Here is a 23565-nt window from a genome sequence, read left to right as displayed (position 1 = left end):
CAAAGTCCAGCTCTAGGGATGAAATCAGGGGACCTTTAGAGTTGCAATCTCAGGATAACTCCTTGTGTCACCTGTTAGTGAGGCAAGAAGCAGGAAAAGAATACATTTCAATACATGGCTAAGAAGCTGATGCAGGGGGAAGAATATCAGCTATGGATCATTGGGTTCTCTTTCAGGGCAGGTGGGAGTGAACAAGGTGAACTGGAGTTGGACCAATACCCTCATAGGGAAGTTTGCCAGTGCTCATTGGGAGGGTTTAAGTTGGTATTGCAAGTGGATGGGAACCAGAACAGTAGGTCTGCTAGTGGAGGAATTGAGAGGATGGTAGAGTTTGGCCAAGTATCTCCGAATAGAAGGACAAGAAAGGCCAAGTTAATGAACACAGTGAGTCTGTGGGCTGGTGTATTTATTACAATGCAATGAGTATTATGAACTTAGAACCTGGATTAGTGTATGAAATTATGATGTTGTAGCCACATTAGATACATGGTTGAAATAAGGACAAAACTGGATGCTCAGCGTTCCAGGATTCGGACGTTTCAGACACGATAGAGGTGGGTGGGGGTGGGGGAGTTGCACTGTCAGGGAGAATATCACAGCAGCATTTAAAGGGTGGAGCTCATGAATAAGAAAGGTGTAATAGGTATGGTGCGGTTAGGCAAGAGGTCTCCAAACAGAGGAAAGATGTGTTGACTGGCACTCCCTTTGTGTTGAAAGATTAGATGGGGTAAAATTTGCAGGTGCACCCAGGAAGGTTTCTTCACACAACACATAGCTATACTGGAACTTGTATCGGGAAATGAGCCTAGCCAGATGATTGGTGTACCAGTGGAAGAGTGTTTTGTTAACAGCGATCAGAACTCTACGTTTTCAGAGAGTTATTAGATAAGACTGGACCACAGGAGGAGTGCTAAACTATAGAAGACTGAAGGCAGGAACTCTGAGACTAAATTGGAAATGGCTATAATTGAGTAAGTCAACATCTGGAACTTGTCATTTAAAGGAAAGTTGATTGGAATTCAGTACCAAGAAGCACCTGTGAGGAAGACAAAGATGGAAAGGTTTAGAAACCTTGGATGTTGAGATGTTGTAAATTTAGTCAAAACATCAAAGAAAGGGAAGTTAAATCTGAAGCCAGAAAAAGTGGTTGTGGGTACTATACAAGTATTTTTTTTGATATTCACCAAGGAGAAGGATGTAGAAGACAGTGAGATCAGCATCCCTACAACATGCTGATATTGTAGGGACTGTTACTCTCAAGGAGGCATTGGGGCTGTTGAAGAACATTAAGGTGGATAATTCTCTATGGCCTGATGAATGTATCCCAGGTTTTCGAGGTTGTTGTCTTGTATCCTCTTTAGCCCTAAGGGAGAACTCAGAGGACCGGACAGAAGCCAATATTGTTCCTCTGTTTAAGGAGGGCAGCAGGGACAAACCAGGAAATTATAGGCCTTACATCAGTAGTTGAGAAATTACTGGAGGAGATTTTAAGAGACAGGATCTACTCACACTTAGAAAAGCATCATCCAGGGAGGTCATCTCTTAAGTTTTTTTTAAGAAAAGAGGCGACAAAGATGATAGATGAGGGTTGGGCAGTGGCTGTTATAAACAATACATGGGCTTTCTGCTTTTAAGAAAGTTTTAAGGCTGACCCAGAAGATTGACTTTATAATTGATTTACCTGGCTTTGTCCTCCAGCATTAATGCAGTAAACCCTTACTTTGTATTGTACCCCTGGATTTAGATGGTCACACACATGCTCTCTGATTGTTCCACTGTATACCATATCCCATTCATTTTCTGAAAACACAAATAAATACCATCAGTACATATATGGATAACATTTTTAAACAGCTAGCTGTTTTCAATTTTGTAAAATATTATTAAATGAAGGCTATGGCTCACTGTTCCTTTGATCAAAGATGGTACATGCTGTGAAAAGTTGCAAAACCTGTAGTGCCACAGCACTTTCCTCTGGGAATAGGAATTACACAATATGCAGTACAGCCTATTTTTCACCCTGAGCAGAAGCATTTCTATCCTCAATGTTGAAAAGACCAGTTGTTTCATTCACATTTTCAAATTTCAAATTCATACAAGACACATCAAGTCTGTCCAAAGCAAAATGTGCTTTGCATCATGTGTATAAATCTGCAACTCAAAACTTCTGATTTTACATTTCTTATTTGGGGAAGCCACACAAGAAAATGGTGCTGGAGTATTTAAACTCTGCAGTAAACAACAGATAATCCTAAAAGTGAAAATTAAAAAAATAACACTGCAAATTTTAGTCAAAAGTTGAAAATGCTGGAAATGTGACTTGACGAACAAATTAATTCAACATACCATTCAGTCCAGAGAGCTCCAGTACATACTTAGTGATTTCTGACCCTCCGTTATCTTTTGGTGGGTCTGCAATAGAAAAATAAAAGTTGGTAACAAATATTGCTAATACTTCAGTTCTTTCACAGAAATAGAACATCACAAAAGATATATTGAATTCAATTCTTTTACTGCATTGCTCAAAAAAAAAGCTAGCAGTCCAAGATTTTACATGGACTGCTTATTTTTTTTAAACTATGTAATCTCTTCTTGGATCCTTTAAATCATCAGTTTAAATCATAAATATCATAAATGAAAAAATAAACTTCTTAGGAAATCAAGACAAATGTCAAAACAATTTATATGTACCCATGTACATCACATGAAAATAATACTAATTCTGCCATATTTTATTCTATTTTAGTTCAGACTAGCTCTGACATAACAGCAGTGGAACTGCCTGGTACTACTGGGGCCCCAGGAGAGGTTGGGGTGGGGGGGGGTTGTCATGGACTGCCCGTACTTTCAGAGAGGAGGAGGAGTGTAGGGGAATGGGCCGAATTGCAAATTGAGTCTCCTGTAGCTGGGGCGGAGACTCCAAAGACAGGGTTCTCTTGTTTCTGCTTAGCGAGGGGAAGCAGTGGTCTGATTTGGAATGTCTAATGAGTCCCCATCCGCCAGTGAAGAGTGAGAATTCTGAGTTAGTATCTGCCCTTACCGCTCTGGTGAATAAATGGAAAAGTGCCCAGGCTCAAAGTCCCAGCTATCGTAGGCTCCGCCTATTCTCAGGAACGAAGCCCACCCCCAAGGGGGAAAGAGGAGTATAAGACTTGGGCGGAGCAGACCTCTCAGTTAGATGAGTGGCAGTGCTCTGATGTCGTAAAACGACAGCAACTGGATTAAAGTTTTGAGTGGGCGGGCTGCTCAGGTACTGAGAGCTGTAATGGCACAGAACCCCCTTGCCACTTCTGCGGCCTACGTGCAGGCACTAGAGAAGGTGTTTGGTGTGACGGGAGGCCCAATGGAACTCATGACGGGATTTCCGAACATGTGTCAGGAGAAGGCGGAGGAGGTTTCTACCTACATCTTTCTGTTAGAGAGGCAGCTAAGTTGCTTGTGGCACAGAGGGGCCATTCAGACGGCTGAGGTGGATCAATTAAAGATGTATCAAATAGCAAAAGGAGCCCAGTCCCAGGACCTGATCGCTTGGGGTCTCTGACTGTCTTGCAAGATGCACCCCTCTCATTTGTTGACCTGATCAAAGGAGCAGAATGTGTCGGAGGCACAGGAGGCCTCTATCAGCAGGGTACAGTCCTCAGTAGCAGCCCCCGTGAAGTGACCAGGAATAGCTTGCCCTGGGGAGTGGTAGAGGGAATTGTGGCAGAGTTGAGAACTGAGAACTGAGATGTATGTCCCGGTCGTTATCAGTGGACGTAACCCCCCCCCCCCCATATGATGGAGCTGATACGGAGGCGGATCCTTTAAGGGGACAGAGTACGCGGAGGGCTACTAGCAGCCGGTATCACGCAAGAAGGGGAGCGGCCGATATTGTCTGTTATAACTGTGGTGAAGAGGAACACTTCAGGCAGGAGTGTGAATGACAGGAAACCCCTCGGAGAGCGAACCCCTGGGTACCAAAGCAGAGAGTCATTGGGAAATTTAAAAGAGACCCAGTGAGGGGATGACCTGGCATATTGGGTGGGGGCAGGGGAGGGAACACATTCCCAACAGTATATCAAGGAACACCCGAAACCTAAAGGCCATATTCCTGAAGGCTTAGTGGGCCCAGTCTCCAGTGTATCGCTACAAACAGAGGGTATTTATGCTTGAGCCATACACGACACAGGGTTGCAGGTCACTTTGCTGTACCATTCATTTTACAACCAATATTTAATGCATTTACCATTGATGCCATTCAGTGCACTAGAGATTTGGGGTCTTAGTGTGGATGATTATCCAAACAATGGTTACTTGTCAATGAAGCTGGAGTTTTCGGAAGCGGATGCAGAAGTGGCTGAGGCCCTTGATACATTAGTTTGTCCGGACCCCATTGTGAAGGGTGGCATTTCAATTCTTGTGGGGACCATCACTCCTATTGAGAGGAGGCTCATGGCAGCCTGCAAGGAGAAAGCTGGAAAGAGCTTCCTGAGAACACTGTCCATTCACCCGGTGTTTCGAGTTGCTTTTGAGGAAGTGCGTGGCTGCACTGGGCTGGATAATGAGCTTAGACGAGCGTTACGTACCCCGTAATGGGTTAAAAGAACCAGCAGAATGGAACACAGCTGGAGTCTGTTTTTGCTGTTTATTAACACTATTTTTATTAGTAACTATGCAGTACTCTTATATAAAACTAGATAAATTGAACAAGTTAGCAGAGTTTATGCATATATAGGTGTGGAAATATAAAACTCAAACTTAGGTCGTAATTGATACAGTCTTACGGTGGTATGTAAACGAAATCAGTTCACTTCGGGATATTGAGTTAAGTAGAATTGAGGGGAGCCAGAGACAGAGAGACAACTTGTTGTACACGTAAACTGAAGCTGTTGATTCTTCCCGTTGTCCTCCGAAACTTCCAAGTTAGCCAAATTTGACCAACTTAAGATTGCCATCTTCAAGTGATAATCTACCAACCCAGGCAAGGGTTGGACACACTGGTAGACTCCACAGGGTCGCTCTTTCATGCACTAATTAATCACAGATCATTTCCTCTTAATTGACCCTCAGTCCACACTTGTGGGCACCTGAAAGGCTAGTGGTAATTTCACCACACCTACGTGTCTACGTGTCTCTTCTGTGCGTCCTGTGAAAAAGCAACTATGCTGGTTTAAATGCTTTTGTGCTGAACACCAGCTGTCCATCATGTAGCTCCTCCCTTCAAAGCCAATGTGTTATGGCCCGGGGAAGTAGCAAGAGTAATGGGATACCCCAAGTTTCCCGGAATGCCCGAGGGCAAGGCCCTCTTGGTGGATTCCCCTCGAAGACCACAAAGAGGGGTCGGGCGTGCCTGCTCGGGTACTGGTGAGGTCCGAACTGCAGAAGCCCTCGGCTGTACAGGCTAAAAGGATGGCAGTGATTGTCAGGAAAACTACAAAGAGGGAGGTCACCTTCAAGCGTGGGATGCCCCTGGCACATCTCTTCCTGGTGATGGTAATGTCCAGTGTCCCTGTGAGACAAGCCAGGGAGAAACTATCTGGAAAAAGAGGGAAAACTGACCAAGTTATTCAATTTTGGGGACTCCCCAGTACTTGCGGGTTGGAAGAGGAGGTTGGCAGAGAAATGTTGAAACTGCAAGGTGTCTTTTCCACTGACGAGTTTGATGTGGATTGTTCCAAGAGCACTCGTCACACTATCTAGGTGACTGAGGAACCCCGTTCCGAGAGAGGTCGCGGCGACTGGCCCCGGCAGAGGTAGAAGCTTTTGTGGAAGTTGAAGGAAGCTGGGATCCAGAAGCCCCTATGTGCCCCCAAATGATCAGGTGCTGTGTCTTACCGTGGCTGATGTGAGGAGAACCCTGTGCAGGGTCAACCCACGGAAGGCTGCTGGACCAGACAATATTCCTGGCAGAGTGCTTAGAGGATGAGCAGACCAGCTAGCAGATATTCTCACTGACATCTTCAACATCTCCCTGAGCAACGCCGTCGTTCCTGTGTGTTTCAAGGCCGCCACCATTGTCCCTGTGCCGAAGTCTTCAGTGTCCTGCCTCAATGACTACCGTCCCATTGCACTCACATCCATCATCATGAAGTGTTTCGAGAAGCTCGTCATGAGGTACATCAAGACCCTGCTGTCCCCCTCACTGGACCCCCTGCAGTTCGTGTACCGTCCCAACTGCTCAACAGATGATGCCATTGCCATCACCCTCCACCTGGCCCTAACCCACCTAGACAAAAAAGACACGTACATTCGAATGCTGTTCATAGACTTCAGTTCTGCATTCAACACAATCATTCCTCAGAAGCTGATTGGAAAGCTGAGTCTACTGGGCCTGAACACCTCCCTCTGCAACTGGATCCTAGACTTCCTGACTGGGAGACCTCAGTCAGTCCGGATTGGAAGCAGCATCTCCAACACCATCACACTGAGCATGGAAGCCCCCCAGGGCTGTGTGCTCAGTCCTCTGCCGTTCACTCTGCTGACCCACGACTGTGCTGCAACACACAGCTCGACCCACATCATCAACCTTGCCGATGACATGACCGTGGTGGGTCTCATCAGCAAGAACGATGAGTCAGCATAAAAAGAGAGTGCAGCGGTTGACGGACTGGTGCAGAGCCAACAACCTGTCTCTGAATCTGAAAACAAAACAAAAGAGATGGTTGTTGACTTCAGGAGGTCATGGAAGGACCACTTTCCACTGAATATCGGCGACTCCTCCATAGAGATCATTAAGAGCACCAAATTTCTTGGTGTTCACCTGGCGGAGAATCTCACCTGGTCCCTCAACACCAGCTCCATAGCAAAGAAAGCCTAGAAAGTGTCTCTACTTTCTGCGAAGGCTGAGAAAAGTCCATCTCCCACCCCACATCCTCACCACATTCTACAGAGGTTGTATTGAGAGCATCCTGAGCAGCTGCATCACTGCTTGGTTCAGAAATTGCAGCATCTTGGATCGCAAGACTCTGCAGCGGATAGTGAGGTCAGCTGAGAAGATCATCGGGGCCTCTCTTCCCGCCATTACAGACATTTACAGCACACACTGCATCCGCAAAACAAACAGCATTATGAAGGACCCCAAGCACCCCTCATACAAACTCTTCTCCCTCCTGCCATCTGGTAAAAGGCACCGAAGCATTCGGGCTCTCATGACCAGACTATGTAACAGTTTCTTCCCCTAAGCCATCAGACTCCTCAATAGCCAGAGCCTGGACTGACACCAACCTACTGCCCTCTACTGTGCCTATTGTCTTGTTTATTATTTATTGTAATGCCTGCACTGTTTTGTGCACTTTATGCAGTCCTGGGTAGGTCTGTAGTCTAGTGTAGTTTTTGTGTTGTTTTACGTAGTTCAGTGTAGTTTTTGTATTGTTTCATGTAGCACCATGGTGCTGAAAAACATTGTCTCGTTTTTACTGTGTACTGTACCAGCAGTTATGGTCAAAATGACAATAAAAAGTGACTTGACTTGAATAGTAGTGGCCAGGAAGGAGAATGAGAAAGTACGGATGTGTGTGGCTTGTTCTGGAGCTGCTCCGGCCACACTTAGATCCCCTCCAGTTCGCCTACCAGCCCTGACTAGGAGTTGAGAATGCTATTGTCTATCTGCTGAACCGTGTCTACGCCCACCTGGACAAGCCAGCGAGCAGTGTGAGGGTCATGTTTTTTGACTTCTCCAGTGCGTTCAACACCATCCGCCCTGTTCTGCTGGGGGAGAAGCTGACAGCGATGCAGGTGGATGCTTTCCCGGTATCGTGGATTCTTGATTACCTGACTGGCAGACCACAGTACATGTGCTTGCAACACTGTGTGTCTGACAGAGTGATCAGCAGCACTGGGGCTCCACAGGGGACTGTCTTGTCTCCCTTTCTCTTCACCATTTACACCTCGGACTTCAACTACTGCACAGAGTCTTGTTGTCTTCAGAAGTTTTCTGATGACTCTGCCATAGTTGGATGCATCAGCAAGGGAGATGAGGCTGAGTACAGGGCTACGGTAGGAAACTTTGTCACATGGTGTGAGCAGAATTATCTGCAGCTTAATGTGAAAAAGACTAAGGAGCTGGTGGTAGACCTGAGTTGAGCTAAGGTACCGGTGACCCGTTTCCATCTAGGGGGTCAGTGTGGACATGATGGAGGATTACAAATACCTGGGGATACGAATTGACAATAAGCTGTTCTGGTCAAAGAACACTGAGGCTGTCTACAAGAAGGGTTAGAGCCGTCTCTATTTCCTGAGGAGACTGAGGTCCTTTAACATCTGCCGGACGATGCTGAGGATGTTCTATGAGTCTGTGGTGGCCAGTGCTATCATGTTTGCTGTTGTGTGCTGGGGCAGCAGGTTGATGGTAGCAGGCACCAACAAAATCAACAAACTCATTCGTAAGGCCAGTGATGTTGTGGGGATGGAACTGGACTCTCTGATGGTGGTGTCTGAAAAGAGGATGCTGTCTAAGTTGCATACCATCTTGGACAATGTCTCCCATTCACTACATAATGTACTGGTTGGGCACAGGAGTACATTCAGCCAGAGACTCATTCCACCGAGATGCAGCACGGAGCGTCATAGGAAGTCATTCCTGCCTGTGGCCATCAAACTTTACAACTCCTCCCTTGGAGGGTCAGATACCCTGAGCCAATAGGCTGGTCCTGGACTTATTTCCTGGCACAATTTACACATTTGCATATTACTATTTAACTATTTATGGTTTTATTACTATTTATTATTTATGGTACAACTGTAATGAAAACCAATTTTCCCCGGGATCAATAAAGTACGACTATGACTATTACAGGACTCTGAACAGGTGTACTGTCCCTGACCAGTATACCGTCCCAAGGATCGAACACTTGCTGGCCTGTCTGAGTGGTGCGAAGTGGTTCAATGTGCTGGACTTGAGGAGTGGATATTACCAGATCCCCGTGAGTGAGGCTGACAAAGAGAAGATGACATTTATAGGTCCACTGGGATTCTTCCAGTTCAAAAGGATGCCCAGGGCATCTTGGGGACTCCTGCCACCTTCCAGCCTATCATGGAGAAAACAGTGGGGGATATAAATTTGCTTGAGGTATTGGTATATATGAACAAGGTGATCTGGGTCTTTTGTTTGGCAGAAGATGAAGAGAGAAGATGTCTGAAAGGAGGGGTCGTAGACATCAGGACAGAATGGACTTGGCGTGGGGACGGGCGTCGACGAAGCCCGGGGAGATTCGATGGAGGACTAATGCAGGGGAAACAGTGAGCTCCAGCATGTGCAGATTAGACTGTTACATTAAAATGGGCTCTTTTCTTTTTGTTTTACTTTACTAACCCTTTAGTCAAATGAAGAATTATAAAGCTAAATTGTTTAGTTGCGTATGGTGTGCTGTCTGTTATTTCATGGCACTGATCTGTAACAGGTGAACAGATCACACAGCGTTCACACAAACAGGTGGTTTTGCACCTCAGGTTCCACACGTTTGGCAGGGCCGGAGACTGTCTTCCCTAGACTAATGCCACCAGCTGAACTGGAGGGTTACACTTCTATCGTTGAAAAGCTGAATCAAACCTACCATTGTTTTGTCTGTCTTGTGCACTCAGAAGACAAAATTATTTCAGCTAGAAGCAGCGACCTTGAAGCTGAGAGAGCAAATACACAGAAATACCATATAGAAGGTCAGTTCCCTGGCGACGATGAAAATATTTATGAAGTGAAAGGACACACCGTGACAACTGATAAAGGTGATGGGTTACAGGACGGCATACATGCTGAAGACACCGTGCCTAACGGAGCATGTTCTGTTGCTAGCAGCAAGACAATCTCACATTGGTACACAATAAAATGGAGGCTGAAATAACAGTTATACTCAGGATAACAGATATTGAGGGACACGCACGCCTTGGAGGAAAAGACGGAACAGCTTCGGAGAGACCAAAAGCAACTAATGGAGCAGCTTCGGAGAGATCAAGAAGATTAGGCAGAGCAACTTCGAAGACAGATGGAAGAGGTCAAGTTGCGGGAAGAAATTGCAGCCAAGATAGCCGGAATTAAAGTGCTACGGACTGCAAGTGCTGTGGTTGCTAAGTGTGCTCTGGCAGAGCAGTTCTCCAGTGAGGGTTCCTGTGTTGGCATGGGACTGAGAAAATCCAGCATACTCAGTGTCAAGGTGGATACATCTGATAATCAAAGGTCTATGTACCACGGGTTTGAAAGCTTTGGTGATGAGCAGATAATTGCTGAGGCCTACATGGGAAAAGCCTCTTCAATAAACAGAAGAAACTTCAGAATTAATCTACATATTAGAGGTTAGAATAATAAGAGACTTAAAACTAAAGGCTCTGTATCTGAATGCACTTAGATAAATGAACAGAGAGCGTGCATATAAATACATAGGTAAGACCAGGTTTCATTACTGACCGCTGACTGCAAAATGACCTGAATGTTTAAAGATACTTTATGCATTGCAAGGACAGGCAACTAACAGTAGTTGGAAGAGCAAAAGAGAGACCCAACTAAGTTTAGGAAGCCAGTATGCAGAAGTGTGGTTGGCCATTTTAGTAAAGTGTAAATTGTAGCAGTGGTGCACAGGGCCCCTAAATACAAGCATAAAATCAGACAGAGTATAGTGGCACAGCTAGCGAACTGTTCAATCACAGCTCAACAACCTGGGTTCAATCATGACCTTCAATACTTTTTGTGGAGTTCTAAGTTATCTCTGTAACTACCCAGCTTTGAGTAAATAACTCCAATGCCTGGTGGGCAGCTTCGGGAGAAACTACAGCTATGGGAGGTAAATCCAGACAGAAAATCTGGAGTGGAGCCCCTAAGGCAGCTGGACATCACTGAACATCCTTCTGGCAACTCCTGCAGCCAAGCTGGTGGCAAATGTATTGGTTCACTTTCCTTTAAACTACACCAGTGAGGCAGAGAGGGGGATCGTGATAACTGGGCATCCCAAGATCTCCATACCTTCCGCCCAGGCTTGTGCCCTGGAGAGGTCACTCCAGTGCCACTATTCTTCGAGACAAATGAATGCCATCGTCTGTAACTACACAGAATTACTCCAAATACTTGGGGTTCCTCCAACATCGAGGATATGTGAGCTGGCTGGCTAATTTGTCTCTGTAAATTATTCCAGGTGTGCAGATGAATGGCAGAAACTTGGGGGGGGGGGAGCTCAGGGAAATAGAGCAGAATAAATTGGAATTGGTACAGAGTTGGTGTAAAGTGATTTCTTGGTGGTTGACATGGATGCACTGGATTGAAGGGAATATTGTGATATAATAAGAGCTTGTCAGAAAGGTAAAAGGATCAACATGTAAGCTGTAAAAAAAAGAAAAAAAAAAAGAAGCACAACAGGTTGGGAAACCCACCCTGAGATGACTGAAGGAGGTGAGAATGGGAGACAAGACTAGGATTTTAACCGAAATAAGGGCAATTATGAGGGTATGAAAACACAGCTAGGTAAAGTGAAATTGGTCAATCGACATGTAATGGCTGATATTTAAAGGTATCTTTCAGAAGACACACAATAAATGCATCACAAGAAAGGAAAATTCCAAAAAAGTAGCCCTGTGTTCCACATTTTATTAAAAAGTTAAATATGAAAGATAAAGCTGCATATAATTGCACAGAGATTTGTGGCAGCTTAGAAGAGAGAGAATATGAAAAGTAAAGAAAATGAAATATTAACAAAAAACAGTACAAAATAAAGCTAGCCAGCAATGCTCGAATAAATATTAAGTTTCACTCTATAAAAAAGTGAATACAGTCGGCCCTCCATATCCGCAGGGTATCAGTTCCGGGACCCCCCGTGGATACCAAAATTCGCGGATTCTCAAGTCCCTTATATAAGATGGTGTAGTATTTGCATATAACCTACGCACATCCTCCTGTATACTTTAACTCATCTCTAGATTACTCAGAATACCTAATACAATGTAAATGCTATGTAAATAGTTGTTACGCTGCATTGTTTAGGGAATAATTTCAAGAAAAGAAGTCTGTACATGTTCAGTACAGACGCAACCATCGTAGCTCTTCTGGGAACGCTGATGCTGCCTCAGTGAAAATAGCATTGTGTTTGTTTTGCAGCGAGCCGTTATAGAGGCAGCGCTCACGCCAAAGCGTGAGATTTTCACTACGATTGACAGTGCTGCAATGATTGCAGAAAAGTATGACTTTAATTTTGAAAGGGCACATAGGATTAGGGCAGGTTTGTGGGATGTTTTGAGTGTTTACAAAGAACTGTATGATAGAAAAACGTGTGAACCTTCCAGTGTGCTCGCTGTCTTTCCGATTCTGATAAGTGAAACTACACTGTACTGTACATACATTATTTCTACTTTATATAGGCTGTGTATTTATCATATCATTCCTGCTTTTACTATATGTTAGTGTTATTTTAAGTTTTATGTGTTATTTGGTAGGTTAATTTTTGGGTCTGAGAACGCTCAAAACTTTTTTCCGTATAAATTAATGGTAATTGCTTCTTTGCTTTATGCCATTTCCGCTCTACTTTCGGATAGCGGGGGAAACCTGTACAGTATTTTCAATCCGCGGTTGGTTGAATCCGCGTATACGGAGGGCTGACTGTTTTGCAACTACAGAAGGCAAGTCAGAGTTAACAAGGGAAAAGGAATGGCAGATAAATAGGTATTTTGCATCATTATATACTATAGAAAATGCAAATAACATCCTAGAAATAGATAGATACTGTATTGATCCCAGAGGAAATCATAGTGTCACAGCAGCATTACAAGTGCATAGATATACAATAAGATAAGTAAGAAACAATAAGAAAATAGGTAACCTCAAACAGTCTAGGTTGACTCATTATAGAGCCTAATGGCCTAGGGTAAGAATGACCACATAGTGCTCTTTGGAGCAGCACAGTTGTCTTAGTCTATTACTAAAAGTGCTCTTCTGTTCAACCAAGGTGTCATGCAGAGGGTGGGAAACAATGTCCACAATTGCCAGGATTTTCTGTTGGGTCCTTTGTTCCACTACAACCGCCAGTATGTCCAGTTTGACTCCTATTACAGAGTCAGTCTTTCTAAACAGTTTATTGAGCCTGCTGGCATCACCTGGGTTGATACCATTACCTCAGCACACCACCGCATAGAAGATTGTACCGGTGACAACAGTCTGGCAGAATGTGAAGGAGAGGCCTGTGTGCTCCAAAGGGCCTCAGTCTCCTCAGGAAGTAGAAGTGACCCTGGCCATTCTTGTACACAGCCTCTGTGTCCGTGCTCCACTCAAGTCTGTCATCCAGTTGTATCCCAGGTATTTGTAGGTTCTCACCACATCCACATCCTCACCATCAATAGTCAAAGGGAGCAGTGTAGGCTTAGTCTTCCTAAAGTCCACCACCATCTCCTTTGCCTCAATGATGTTCAGCTGCATAGCTAAAAAGCTAAATAGTTTTAAAATCATAAATGGGGAGGGAGGGAGAACCTTACAATCAGCAGTAAAATGGTACTGAGGAAATGGTTGGACCCTGAGCTGACAATTCCTTGGGTCTCAAGCAGCTAGTGAGATAGCTAATGCATTGGTTTTAATACTCCAAAATTCTCCATATTCAGGAAAAGGTCCACCAGATTGGAAAATAGCAAATTTTACTCCTATATTCCTAAGTACATGAACAGAAGAAACTGAAGGCCAGTTGGCTTGACATTCATCATAGCAAACTTATTATAAGGTAATATTAAAGATACCGGAGCAAGGTACTTAGAAACATTCATGGCATTTCAACAAAGTCAATAGGAGCTTGTGAAAATAAACCATGTTTGACTAATTTATTGGGGTTCTTTGAAAAAGCAATGTGTCATGTATAAAAGGGAGTCATTTCTGATACTTGTATATACATAATCTGGATGAAAGTGTAGGTTCATAATAAGCAAGGCTACCCATGGCACGATTTATGGTACAGTTGTGGATAGTCTGGAGCAACCCGATAGGAGTTTATAAATTTATGAGAGGCACAGATAGGGTAAATAGACAACACAACTCACACAAAATGCTGGAGGAACTCAGAAGGCCAGGCAGCATCTATGAAAAAGAGCAAACAGTTGACGTTTAAGGCCAAAACCCTTCACCAGGACTGGTAAACAGACAATAGTCGCAAAAGACCAGATGGAAAGTTTGGCAGCGAAATGGCAGATGAGGTTTACTCCAGACAAATGTGAGGTGTTGCATTTTGAAGGTCAAATGTAAGAGGAAAATGCAAAATGGCAGGTAACTTAGGAGCAAGGATGTACAGAGGGATTTTGGGCTGAACGTTCATAGTTCCCCGAGAGTTGGCAACACAAGCAGATCGAATGGTAAAGAATTGTATGGCATGCTTGCTTTCAATGGTCAGGATATGAGTATGAAAGTTGGAAAGTAATGTTGCAGTTAATACAACTTTTGTTAAGTCACATTTGGAGTACGATACACACTACTGGTTACACCATTACAGGCAGGATAAGGATACTTTGGAAAGGATGCAGAGGAATTTCAAGGTTCAAAGTACAAAGTAAATCTATTATCAAAGTACATACATGTCACCATATACAGCTCTGAGATTTATTTTCTTACGGGTATTCACAGTAAATGCAAGAAATACAATAAAATCAATGAAAGACCACGCCCATCAGGGTAGACGGTAATCAATGTTTAAAAAAAAGTTTGTAAATACAAACAAAAGTGAAAAGGAAATAATAATAATAATAATAAATAAGCAATAAGTATTGAGAACATGGGGATGAAGAATCCTTGAAAGGAAGTCTGCTTCATTTGGAACAGTTCAGTGATGGGATGGGGTGAGTAAAGATATCCCCTCTGGTTCAAGAGCTTATAGATAAGGGATAGTAAATGTTTCTGAACCTGGTGGTGTATGTCCTGAGGCTTCTGTACCTTCTTCCTGACTGAAACAGTAAGAGAGCCTGGCCTGAAAGGTGGGAGTCCCTGATGATGGATGCTGCTTTCCTGCAACAGCACTCTGTGTAGATGTGTACAATGATTGGGAGGGCTTTACCAGTGATGGACTGAGCTATATCCAACCAACACACATCAAAGTTGCTGGTGAACGCAGCAGGCCAGGCAGCATCTGTAGGAAGAAGTGCAGTCGACGTTTCAGGCCGAGACCCTTCGTCAGGACTAACTGAAGGAAGAGTTAGTAAGGGATTTGAAAGCTGGAGGGGGAGGGGGAGATCCAAAATGATAGGAGAAGACAGGAGGGGGAGGGATGGAGCCAAGAGCTGGACAGGTGATAGGCAAAAGGGGATACGAGAGGATCATGGGACAGGAGGTCCGGGAAGAAAGACGGGGGGGGGGGGACCCAGAGGATGGGCAAGGGGTATATTCAGAGGGGCAGAGGAAGAAAAAGGAGAGTGAGAGAAAGAATGTGTGCATAAAAATGAGTAACAGATGGGGTACAAGGGGGAGGTGGGGCCTTAGCGGAAGTTAGAGAAGTCGATGTTCATGCCATCAGGTTGGAGGCTACCCAGACGGAATATAAGGTGTTGTTCCTCCAACCTGAGTGTGGCTTCATCTTTACAGTAGAGGAGGCTGTGGATAGACATGTCAGAATGGGATGTGGAATTAAAATGTGTGGCCACTGGGAGATCCTGCTTTCTCTGGCGGACAGAGCGTAGATGTTCAGCAAAGCGGTCTCCCAGTCTGCGTCGGGTCTCGCCAATATATAAAAGGCCACATCGGGAGCACCGGACGCAGTATGTCATCCCAGCCGACTCACAGGTGAAGTGTTGCCTCACCTGGAAGGACTGTTTGGGGCCCTGAATGGTGGTAAGGGAGGAAGTGTAAGGGCATGTGTAGCACTTGTTCCGCTTACACGGATAAGTGGTAAGGGAGGAAGTGTAAGGGCATGTGTAGGGTAAGGGAGGAAGTGTAAGGGCATGTGTAGTATATATCCATTACCTTTTGTAGGCTTTTCCCTACAAAGGCATTGGTGTTTCCCTACCAGACTCTGATGCAACCAGCCAGTACACTCTCCACTACACATCTATAGAAGTTTGTCACAGTTTTAGATGACATGCTGAATCTTTCGCAAACTTCTAAGAAATTAGAGGTGCTGCCATGGATTCTTCATAATGGCACTTATGTACTGGACCCAGGAAAGATCTTCTGAAATGATGACGCAAAGGAATTTATAGCTGCTGACACTCTCCATCCCCCGATCCCCCAATCAGGACTGGCTCATGGACCACCGGTTTCTTCCTCCTAAAGTCAATAATCATCTCCTTGGGCTTGCTGGCATTAACTGGAGTTGCTGGAGGTTGCTGTTGTGGCACCACTCAGCCAGATTTTCAATCTCCCTCCTACATGCCGATTCGTCACTGCCCTTGATTCGGCCAATGACAGTGGTGTCGTTGGCTAAATTGGATATGGTACTGGAGCTGTGAATCACAGGTGTAAAAGCGAATAGGAGACAGGGTGGGAAGAGGATTGTCAAGATAGCTGTGGGAAATCAGTAGGTTTATAAAAGATGTTGTATTAGAGGGTATTAGTTATATGGAAAGGTTGAACAACGCAGGAGGATGATAAAAGTATAAAATTGATAAAAGTATTGAAATTTAACTAGAGGCATAGATAGGGCCAGTAGTCAGAGTGTTTCTCCCAGACTGCAAATGTCAAATATTATAGGGCATATCTTTAAGAATGATTTAAAAGGAAATTTAAAAGGCAAGTTTTGTTTTCATACAAAACTGGTAGTTGCCTGGAACATGCTGCCAGGAAACTGATGGAAGCAGATATGACAACAACATTCAAGGAGATAATTGAACAGGGAGGGATTGAGAGACATAGACCACATGCAGGCAGATACATTTGTTAGATAGGCATCATGGTTGATGCAGACACTTTGGGCTAAAGCGTCTATTCTTACAAAGTACACTGTTCCATGAACGCACTACATTTATATTTTCATTTGTATCTGATTGAAGGTTATTACAGAAAACAACTCCTTACAGCATAGGTGGTAATATTTTGGCATGGATAAGAGATTGGCTGCCTAACTGGAGACATTGAATTGACAGACAATTCATATAAACTGCAAAAGGTACAGGACACAGAACTGATACGTCAACCTTTTACAATTTATATAAATGATCTGGATAAAAGTACCAGATGTATAATTGGTAATCTATAAATTAGTACAAAAGTAAATCACAAAGATGATTTAAGGAGGCTACATGGAGATAGAGTGGCTAAATGAATGGTTAAAAAAAAAATTAGCCAAATGGAGTTGTTGTGCAGGAAGAACTACAGTCTACAAATCAGTGAATTTGAATGAATCAAGGTCAGTGGAAGTAGGCAAATAGGTAGTCTTTGTTCTTGTCGTGAGGTCACAGGAATGGGGGGGGGAGCTGCCATTTTGTGAAGTTGCTCTGCATCATCCATTTTGTGAACTGGTTTTGCTCAGCTGAATCAGTGTTTTAAAACGATAGGCATTGATGTTCCGGAAATCTGCTGGACTAAGATTATTCCTAGATAAATTATTTGTGAGGTGTTCTTTGGTATGATATAACATGCTGGTTTGTGAATGGCGTAGGCTTGTGCCTGCCCAGAGTGATTTGAGCTGTTTACTGGTTTGGTAACTAATTTAGAATGAAGTGCTATAAATTACCAGTTGTCACTTGCTGGAAGAGGCCAATAAGTGGGTGCCAACTTGCACCAGAGCCAATAATAAGGTGACATAGGTTAATCAGATGACACACAGCCAATGAGACTGAAATGTGACATTTGAACTGGTAAGGAATATAAAAGCCAAGGCTTCAGCTGCAAAGCAACAACAACTCCCCAGAGACCAAGCATTGCGGATGTGGTGTACCACAAGGACACGCGGAGATTAGATCAGTACCACAAGGAACACATGGCCAGCGCAGACAATTTTTCCAGGCATTACCTTTTCCATTCTTTTGACTGTTCATGGAGGTTCTGGAAAACTATGGAGGTGTGCACTCAGGTATTCGGTTACATAAATCCATGTGCTTGTGAACCGAGCCCATAAAGGTACTTGTCAGTAAGTACAGATTCTCTGTGCCCCTCTGATCATTATTACTAAGGGGAATATCCTTGTAACAGAGCATGATTTGGGAGAATGCGAAATTATTCATTTTGATAAGAACATCATGACAGAATTCAGTGTTCTACAGGTGCAGAGGTGTGATTCTGCATTTTTACTCCCACAGAGCTGCAACCAAACTGATTTTGCTACTTGATATTCTGAGTTAAAATTCTAACTCCAGGGACTCATGTTTGTCTAAAACTTCGAAGTTAGGTATATATTTCCTAACATAATCTCGAATTTGTAAATATCTAAAAAAGCGAGATGCAGGGATATTGTAAACTGCTTGTAACTGCGCAAATGAGGCAAAGTTTCCATTAATACATAGGTCTATAAATTTGATCCTGTTACTCCAAGTGCGGTATCCTATTTTTATCAGATCCTACATAATGGAGCTCGGGTGAATACTGCAGGTTTTAAACAGGCATGGGTGGATGAATTGGGTATAGAACTGACAGAAGAGGTCTGGGATGAGTGTTTAAAGAGTATACATGATTGCTTGGTCAACGTCAGACACAGACTTATACAGTTTAAAACAATACACAGACTCCATTATTCCAAAGAAAAGTTGCACAGTTTCTACCCTGATGTTTCACCAGTTTGTAATAGATATAAATCTGTGAACAGTAACTTGTCACATTCACTCTGGTCATGTTGTAAGCTTTATGCATACTGGAAAAGTATTTTTCACTGTTTCTCTGAGGCTTTTGGCAAGCGGTGGGCACCAGACCCACTCATAGCCATCCTTGGAGCAACAAGCTCCCTATCTTCAGCCAATATGTATGAAAAAATGGCTATATTATTTGGAATGGTGATTGCTAAGAAGTGAATCTTGTAAATGTGGAAAATGGACTCTGTGCCTACGTATGATCTGTGGCTGAGAGAACTGGCAAATACTTTACATTTGGAGAGACTGAGACTACATAATGAGGACAGAGGGGACATCTCTGAAAGGATACGGGGCCCTGTATTGGACTTTGTCACGGGGTGAGGACTGAGGTTTTTTGGTGTGGTGCACCTCTGCTGTGTATGTTTACTTTTGCCTTTATATTTTTCTCTCTTATGCAGCTCAATATTTAATTTGATTTTGTTACAGTTGTGGTTTTTGTGGATGTGCTGTATTTTTTTGTTTGTAATAAATAAAAATAAAAAATAATTTAAAAAAGATTCTAACTCCATAGCTTTTACTCTTTAAAGTCAAAGCTAACTTACCTCCTTTTCCATTTTGCCCTTAACTTCTAAAGGTTAGATTAGAATGCCTTTGATCACATTGTAACCACTTTATTTATACCTTCTCATTTGTCCAAACTACTTCAGTCATAGGTCCCTTATTCTATATCAAGGAATTTCTGTCAGATAACAGTTTATTCTTTTGCTTTGAAACATTTGGCAAAATGGACATTCACTTTCTAGCTACTACCAATTCAGATTGTCTGCAAGTAGACTATTTAGAAAAAATACAATTGCATCAGATCATTGTTTGAAATTTGTTTAACAATGAACGTCCTAAGGTATCAAGTGTGACTTACCCCATACAACCTTGAAACTGTGTGCATGAACTTTCCCCTTTACACTTGGTTTACTGGGTGGTCCAGGTTTATTGGGGCACGTGCAATATTTGACAACTTCACTTGGGTTACTTTTGCCTTCGCTATTACAGGCAAAGATCTAAATATTAACAAAAATCCAGACTGAAAACATGAAAGACATTCAAGAATATAAAATTAAACTTCAGCTCACTTGTTGTATATTGTGAATTCTCACAAGTGGGTCCCACCACCTATATATCCATGAACCATATTTGAAGTATATAACCCATGTACCATATTTATATATACCCCATCTATGTACCCATCCAAATCTTTTTTATGCATTGCAATTACACCCACCTCAACAGCTTCGTTAACTTGTTCCATATACCCATCACCCAGTGTGTGAAAACATTGCCCCTCATAGGTCCTATTTAAAAATCAGACCAGGAACAGAATCCAACAGCAATTGCTTAATACAATGCCAAGGAATCCCATTAAGACTGGGCTTTAACACTGGATTTTGTTGGTGGCTATCATTACATTTCAACTTCAACTGCAGGAAGCATAACTTCTAGGCATGATTTAGTACTAACTCAAAGCTTACCATTCAATGGGATAGTACTAATTAGGAGTCCAAGTTGATTTTTTTAAAAAACTTCCTCACTTGGGAATTACAGTTTCTTATGATTTGGAATTGGTAAATTAATTTGGAGAACTGGTGAGAAAAGTAATAAGAGATGGACATGCAAACATACTTACTTACCCTGCAATTGTAAGAGGTATTCCGTGTAAGATATTTTAAAGTGCAAGCAAGCTCGTCTCCATTGTATTTTACCATATATCCATAGCCCTGTAATATTAAAATAAATTGAAGTTATAGACAGGCTTACAGATTCAGCTTTTAGTTCTTCTCAGCAGTAACATGCAAAAATGATTTTTTTTTGGCAGGAAACTCTCAATTTGTTCTCTTCTACCAATGTGGCTTGCAACAAATGTTCAGAATAACCAGCAAAAAATAATGATGATTTAACAAATTTAAAATAATCAGTTTCTCCACTGGAGGGGACTTCTGCTTAGGATTAAATTTACAAAGAAAATCTTTCTTCCTGAAAAATTACAGCTATTAACTTAAGCTAACTCTTGCAGCTGGACAAAAAAAAAAATTATCAGTTGTGAAAGAAGAAACTGATAATATGTTATAGAAATTTGAAGAAACATAAGAAATGAAGAATTTAATCTCAAATCTTTTAGTTCACCTCACTTCCGTAAAATTTTATCTTTATTCTAAACAAAAAAATCAATTGACCAAGGAGGCAAGGCATTTGTCTTATGTGGGAGAGGTAGGCAGAGGGCAAGTAGCTAACAATTTACGACTCCCATTACCCTTTGTGTGCTGAAAGGGTTTTCTTTTAATTATATTATATTTTAAATTTAAGTCCCATTATTTTTGCTTCCTCGCCAGTGGAGGGTCCTGCTAAAGGGTCTCGCCCCAAAACGTCGACTGTACTCATTTCCATAGATGGTGCCTGGCCTGCTGAGTTCCTCCAGCATTTTGTGTGCATTCACCGGAACTATGATGTACTAGGTTCCCAATGTTTCTTTTCTACATACTATTATCTATGCCAGTGTCTAGTATCTAGAAGTCGAAAGATTCACCATCCTCTGCATAAAGTAAGGATACCGTATGCAGCACTGTTATATGGCAATAGTTTATCAACTTTCAGCTCCGGATGATCACTGATCAGGGTTCAATTCCTACCACTGCCTGTCAGAAGACTGTATGCACTCCCTGTGACTGCATCAGTTTCCTCTGGGTACTCTGCTTTTCTCCCACGTTCCAAAGACACATGGATAGGGCTAGCGAGGTGTGGGCATGCTATGTTGTCGCCAGAAGCGTGGTGACATTTGCAGGCTGCCTAGCACAATCCTTGCCGATTCAACTTGATACAAAATGATGCATTTCATTGTATGCTTTGATGTACGTGTGACAAATAAAGCTAATCTTTTCCTTTTTACTTCAATCCCAAACGGCCCGCAGTTTAGTCCAAGACTAGGACCATTATTTGTACAATCCTCAATCAGGAAAAACATCCCCACACATCTGTGCTGTTGTGTCCTCCAAGAATTTTGAATATTTCAATGAAGGCACCCTTTATTCTTCTAAAAGGAGAAAACAGAGGCCCAGGTGATCATTCTCTCCCCACCCAGACATCAAGCAAGTATATTCCTTTTTTATGGTAAGGAGATCAAAACTACATACAGTACTTCAGATGTAGTCTCATGAAAACTCTATGTAATTATAGTGCCAACTAAAGCCATCTCATCCAGCACCATTAAAACTGGATTGATGCCAGATCACAGAAATTGCCTCTGATCGTCTTCCTTTGAATACAGACACTCACTGCATCCGAACTGTGGGTAACCCAGAGCTTCTGTAATTCAGAAACAATCAGCTGTGATTAGGTTGAAATAACAATTAAGATTTAAAGGATACATTTGGGGCAGAAAGATTAGTTTTAGCAGATTAAAAAAAAGTAAACTCTGGATTAAGCCAGTCTGTGAGAGTGGCTAATTTTACTTCATCAAAACTGCCCAACATATCACCAGCAACAGCCTACCTGCCATCAAAGGAGCTTCTTCCACCAGGCCATCAGACTGATTAATTCACACTGATACAATTGTATTTCTGACTGTCCTGTTGTACATACTATTTATTTCAATTTACTGTGAATTGCACATTCAGGGACTGAAAGATTTTTACTCATGTATGTGAAGGATGTAATAAATAAAATCAGTTCAATATACAGAAAAAATGTTGGAAAACGGCCAGTAACATCATGAAGGATCCCACCAACCCTGCTCACGGACATCAGGGAGGAGATTAGTAAGCCGCAAGGCTGATCAACACCTCCATGAACCCACCCCTCCACTACCCCCACCAACAATACTTTATCATTTCCGTCAGAATCACTTTATGTACAGACATTCCTGCGCCCAGTGTCACTTTAAAGACACACAATCTAAATGTACAAGCCATCTAATGAATTTATATTTATTGTGCTTTTTAATTATGTTATTTATCTTATTTTTTATTGTTTTTCTGTGCTGCATCAGATCCGGATTAACAATTATTTCATTCTCCTTTACACTTGTGTATTGGAAATGATATTAAACAATCTTGAACCCGGTTGAATTCAGACCAAACTGGACAAGAAACATATGTGAGAACCATGTTCACATTTAACAGGTACACACAGACAAAACATTGAAAATGCTTCTTACCGAACTTTCATCTTCCATCTCCAGGATATATGTAATGGATTCATCATCTGAAACACCACTAGGTCGACTCCATTCCAGTGCCATCCAAGTAACACCTGCGTGAATAAGCCGAGGAGAAGCTGGGGCAGCGGGAACACTTCCCACTGTGTAATAGTGTACTGTTTCACTGAATTCACTGGTGAAAGAAAGAACGAACAATTTAAATGTAATCCAAAAAATGATTCATTACCGCATTTACCAAGGTAGTTGAAACAGTCAGAAAAGGTTTGACCATTGCATTAAAAAGGTTCTGAGAATGACAATTGCTGCATGTTGAATTTTTCATAATATTGATACTGAATTCTCCAACTTAAGGTACCTTGCTCTTTCTTTCAGTTTCTATTTAAAAAAAGGGTTATTTCTGCAGGTACCATTTCACTCCCTATCAGTATTGTTTCGTCTGCTGGGCATGTCGCACAGCCTTTCAATCATCTTATCTATTTACTGCAAGTTGAGATACTTTCAGATGTAGAGTTAATAATTTCCAGGGAATTCCTACTGCCACTCACTCTTTAAGTAATTCCTACGGGTCTGGAAAAAAAAAATACTTCTACAATAATATAGATCCACTTATCAATAATTCTGATTGAAAGCAATACAAGAAGAATAATTCCCAAGGTATGGAAGGTAGGCTTGTTGAAGTGAATGGGCACTTTGTCAAAAAGGTGCGTTTTAATAAGTTTAGA

The 23565-nt window shown here is 42.5% G+C and overlaps 1 protein-coding gene across 5 annotated transcripts in view; it reads right to left on the bottom strand.

The window, feature by feature from the left end:
• The window catches only part of LOC140204117 (fibronectin type-III domain-containing protein 3A-like), a 153620-nt gene that overhangs the window by 24250 nt on the left and 105805 nt on the right, over positions 1 to 23565 (bottom strand). For all 5 annotated transcript variants that reach the window (XM_072270479.1, XM_072270482.1, XM_072270483.1 and 2 more), the window contains 5 exons: positions 22841 to 23015; positions 20322 to 20408; positions 19556 to 19694; positions 2347 to 2412; positions 1682 to 1800 (listed from right to left, as the gene is read on the bottom strand). In XM_072270479.1, the coding sequence (XP_072126580.1) occupies positions 1682 to 1800; positions 2347 to 2412; positions 19556 to 19694; positions 20322 to 20408; positions 22841 to 23015 (586 nt within the window). The remainder of the gene's footprint in view (positions 1 to 1681; positions 1801 to 2346; positions 2413 to 19555; positions 19695 to 20321; positions 20409 to 22840; positions 23016 to 23565) is intronic.

This window comes from Mobula birostris, chromosome 10 (assembly GCF_030028105.1).
Source record: "Mobula birostris isolate sMobBir1 chromosome 10, sMobBir1.hap1, whole genome shotgun sequence".
Classification (NCBI taxonomy): domain Eukaryota; kingdom Metazoa; phylum Chordata; class Chondrichthyes; order Myliobatiformes; family Myliobatidae; genus Mobula; species Mobula birostris.
Note: the sequence above shows the minus strand (reverse complement) of the source record. Positions and strands in the feature narration are given on the sequence as shown.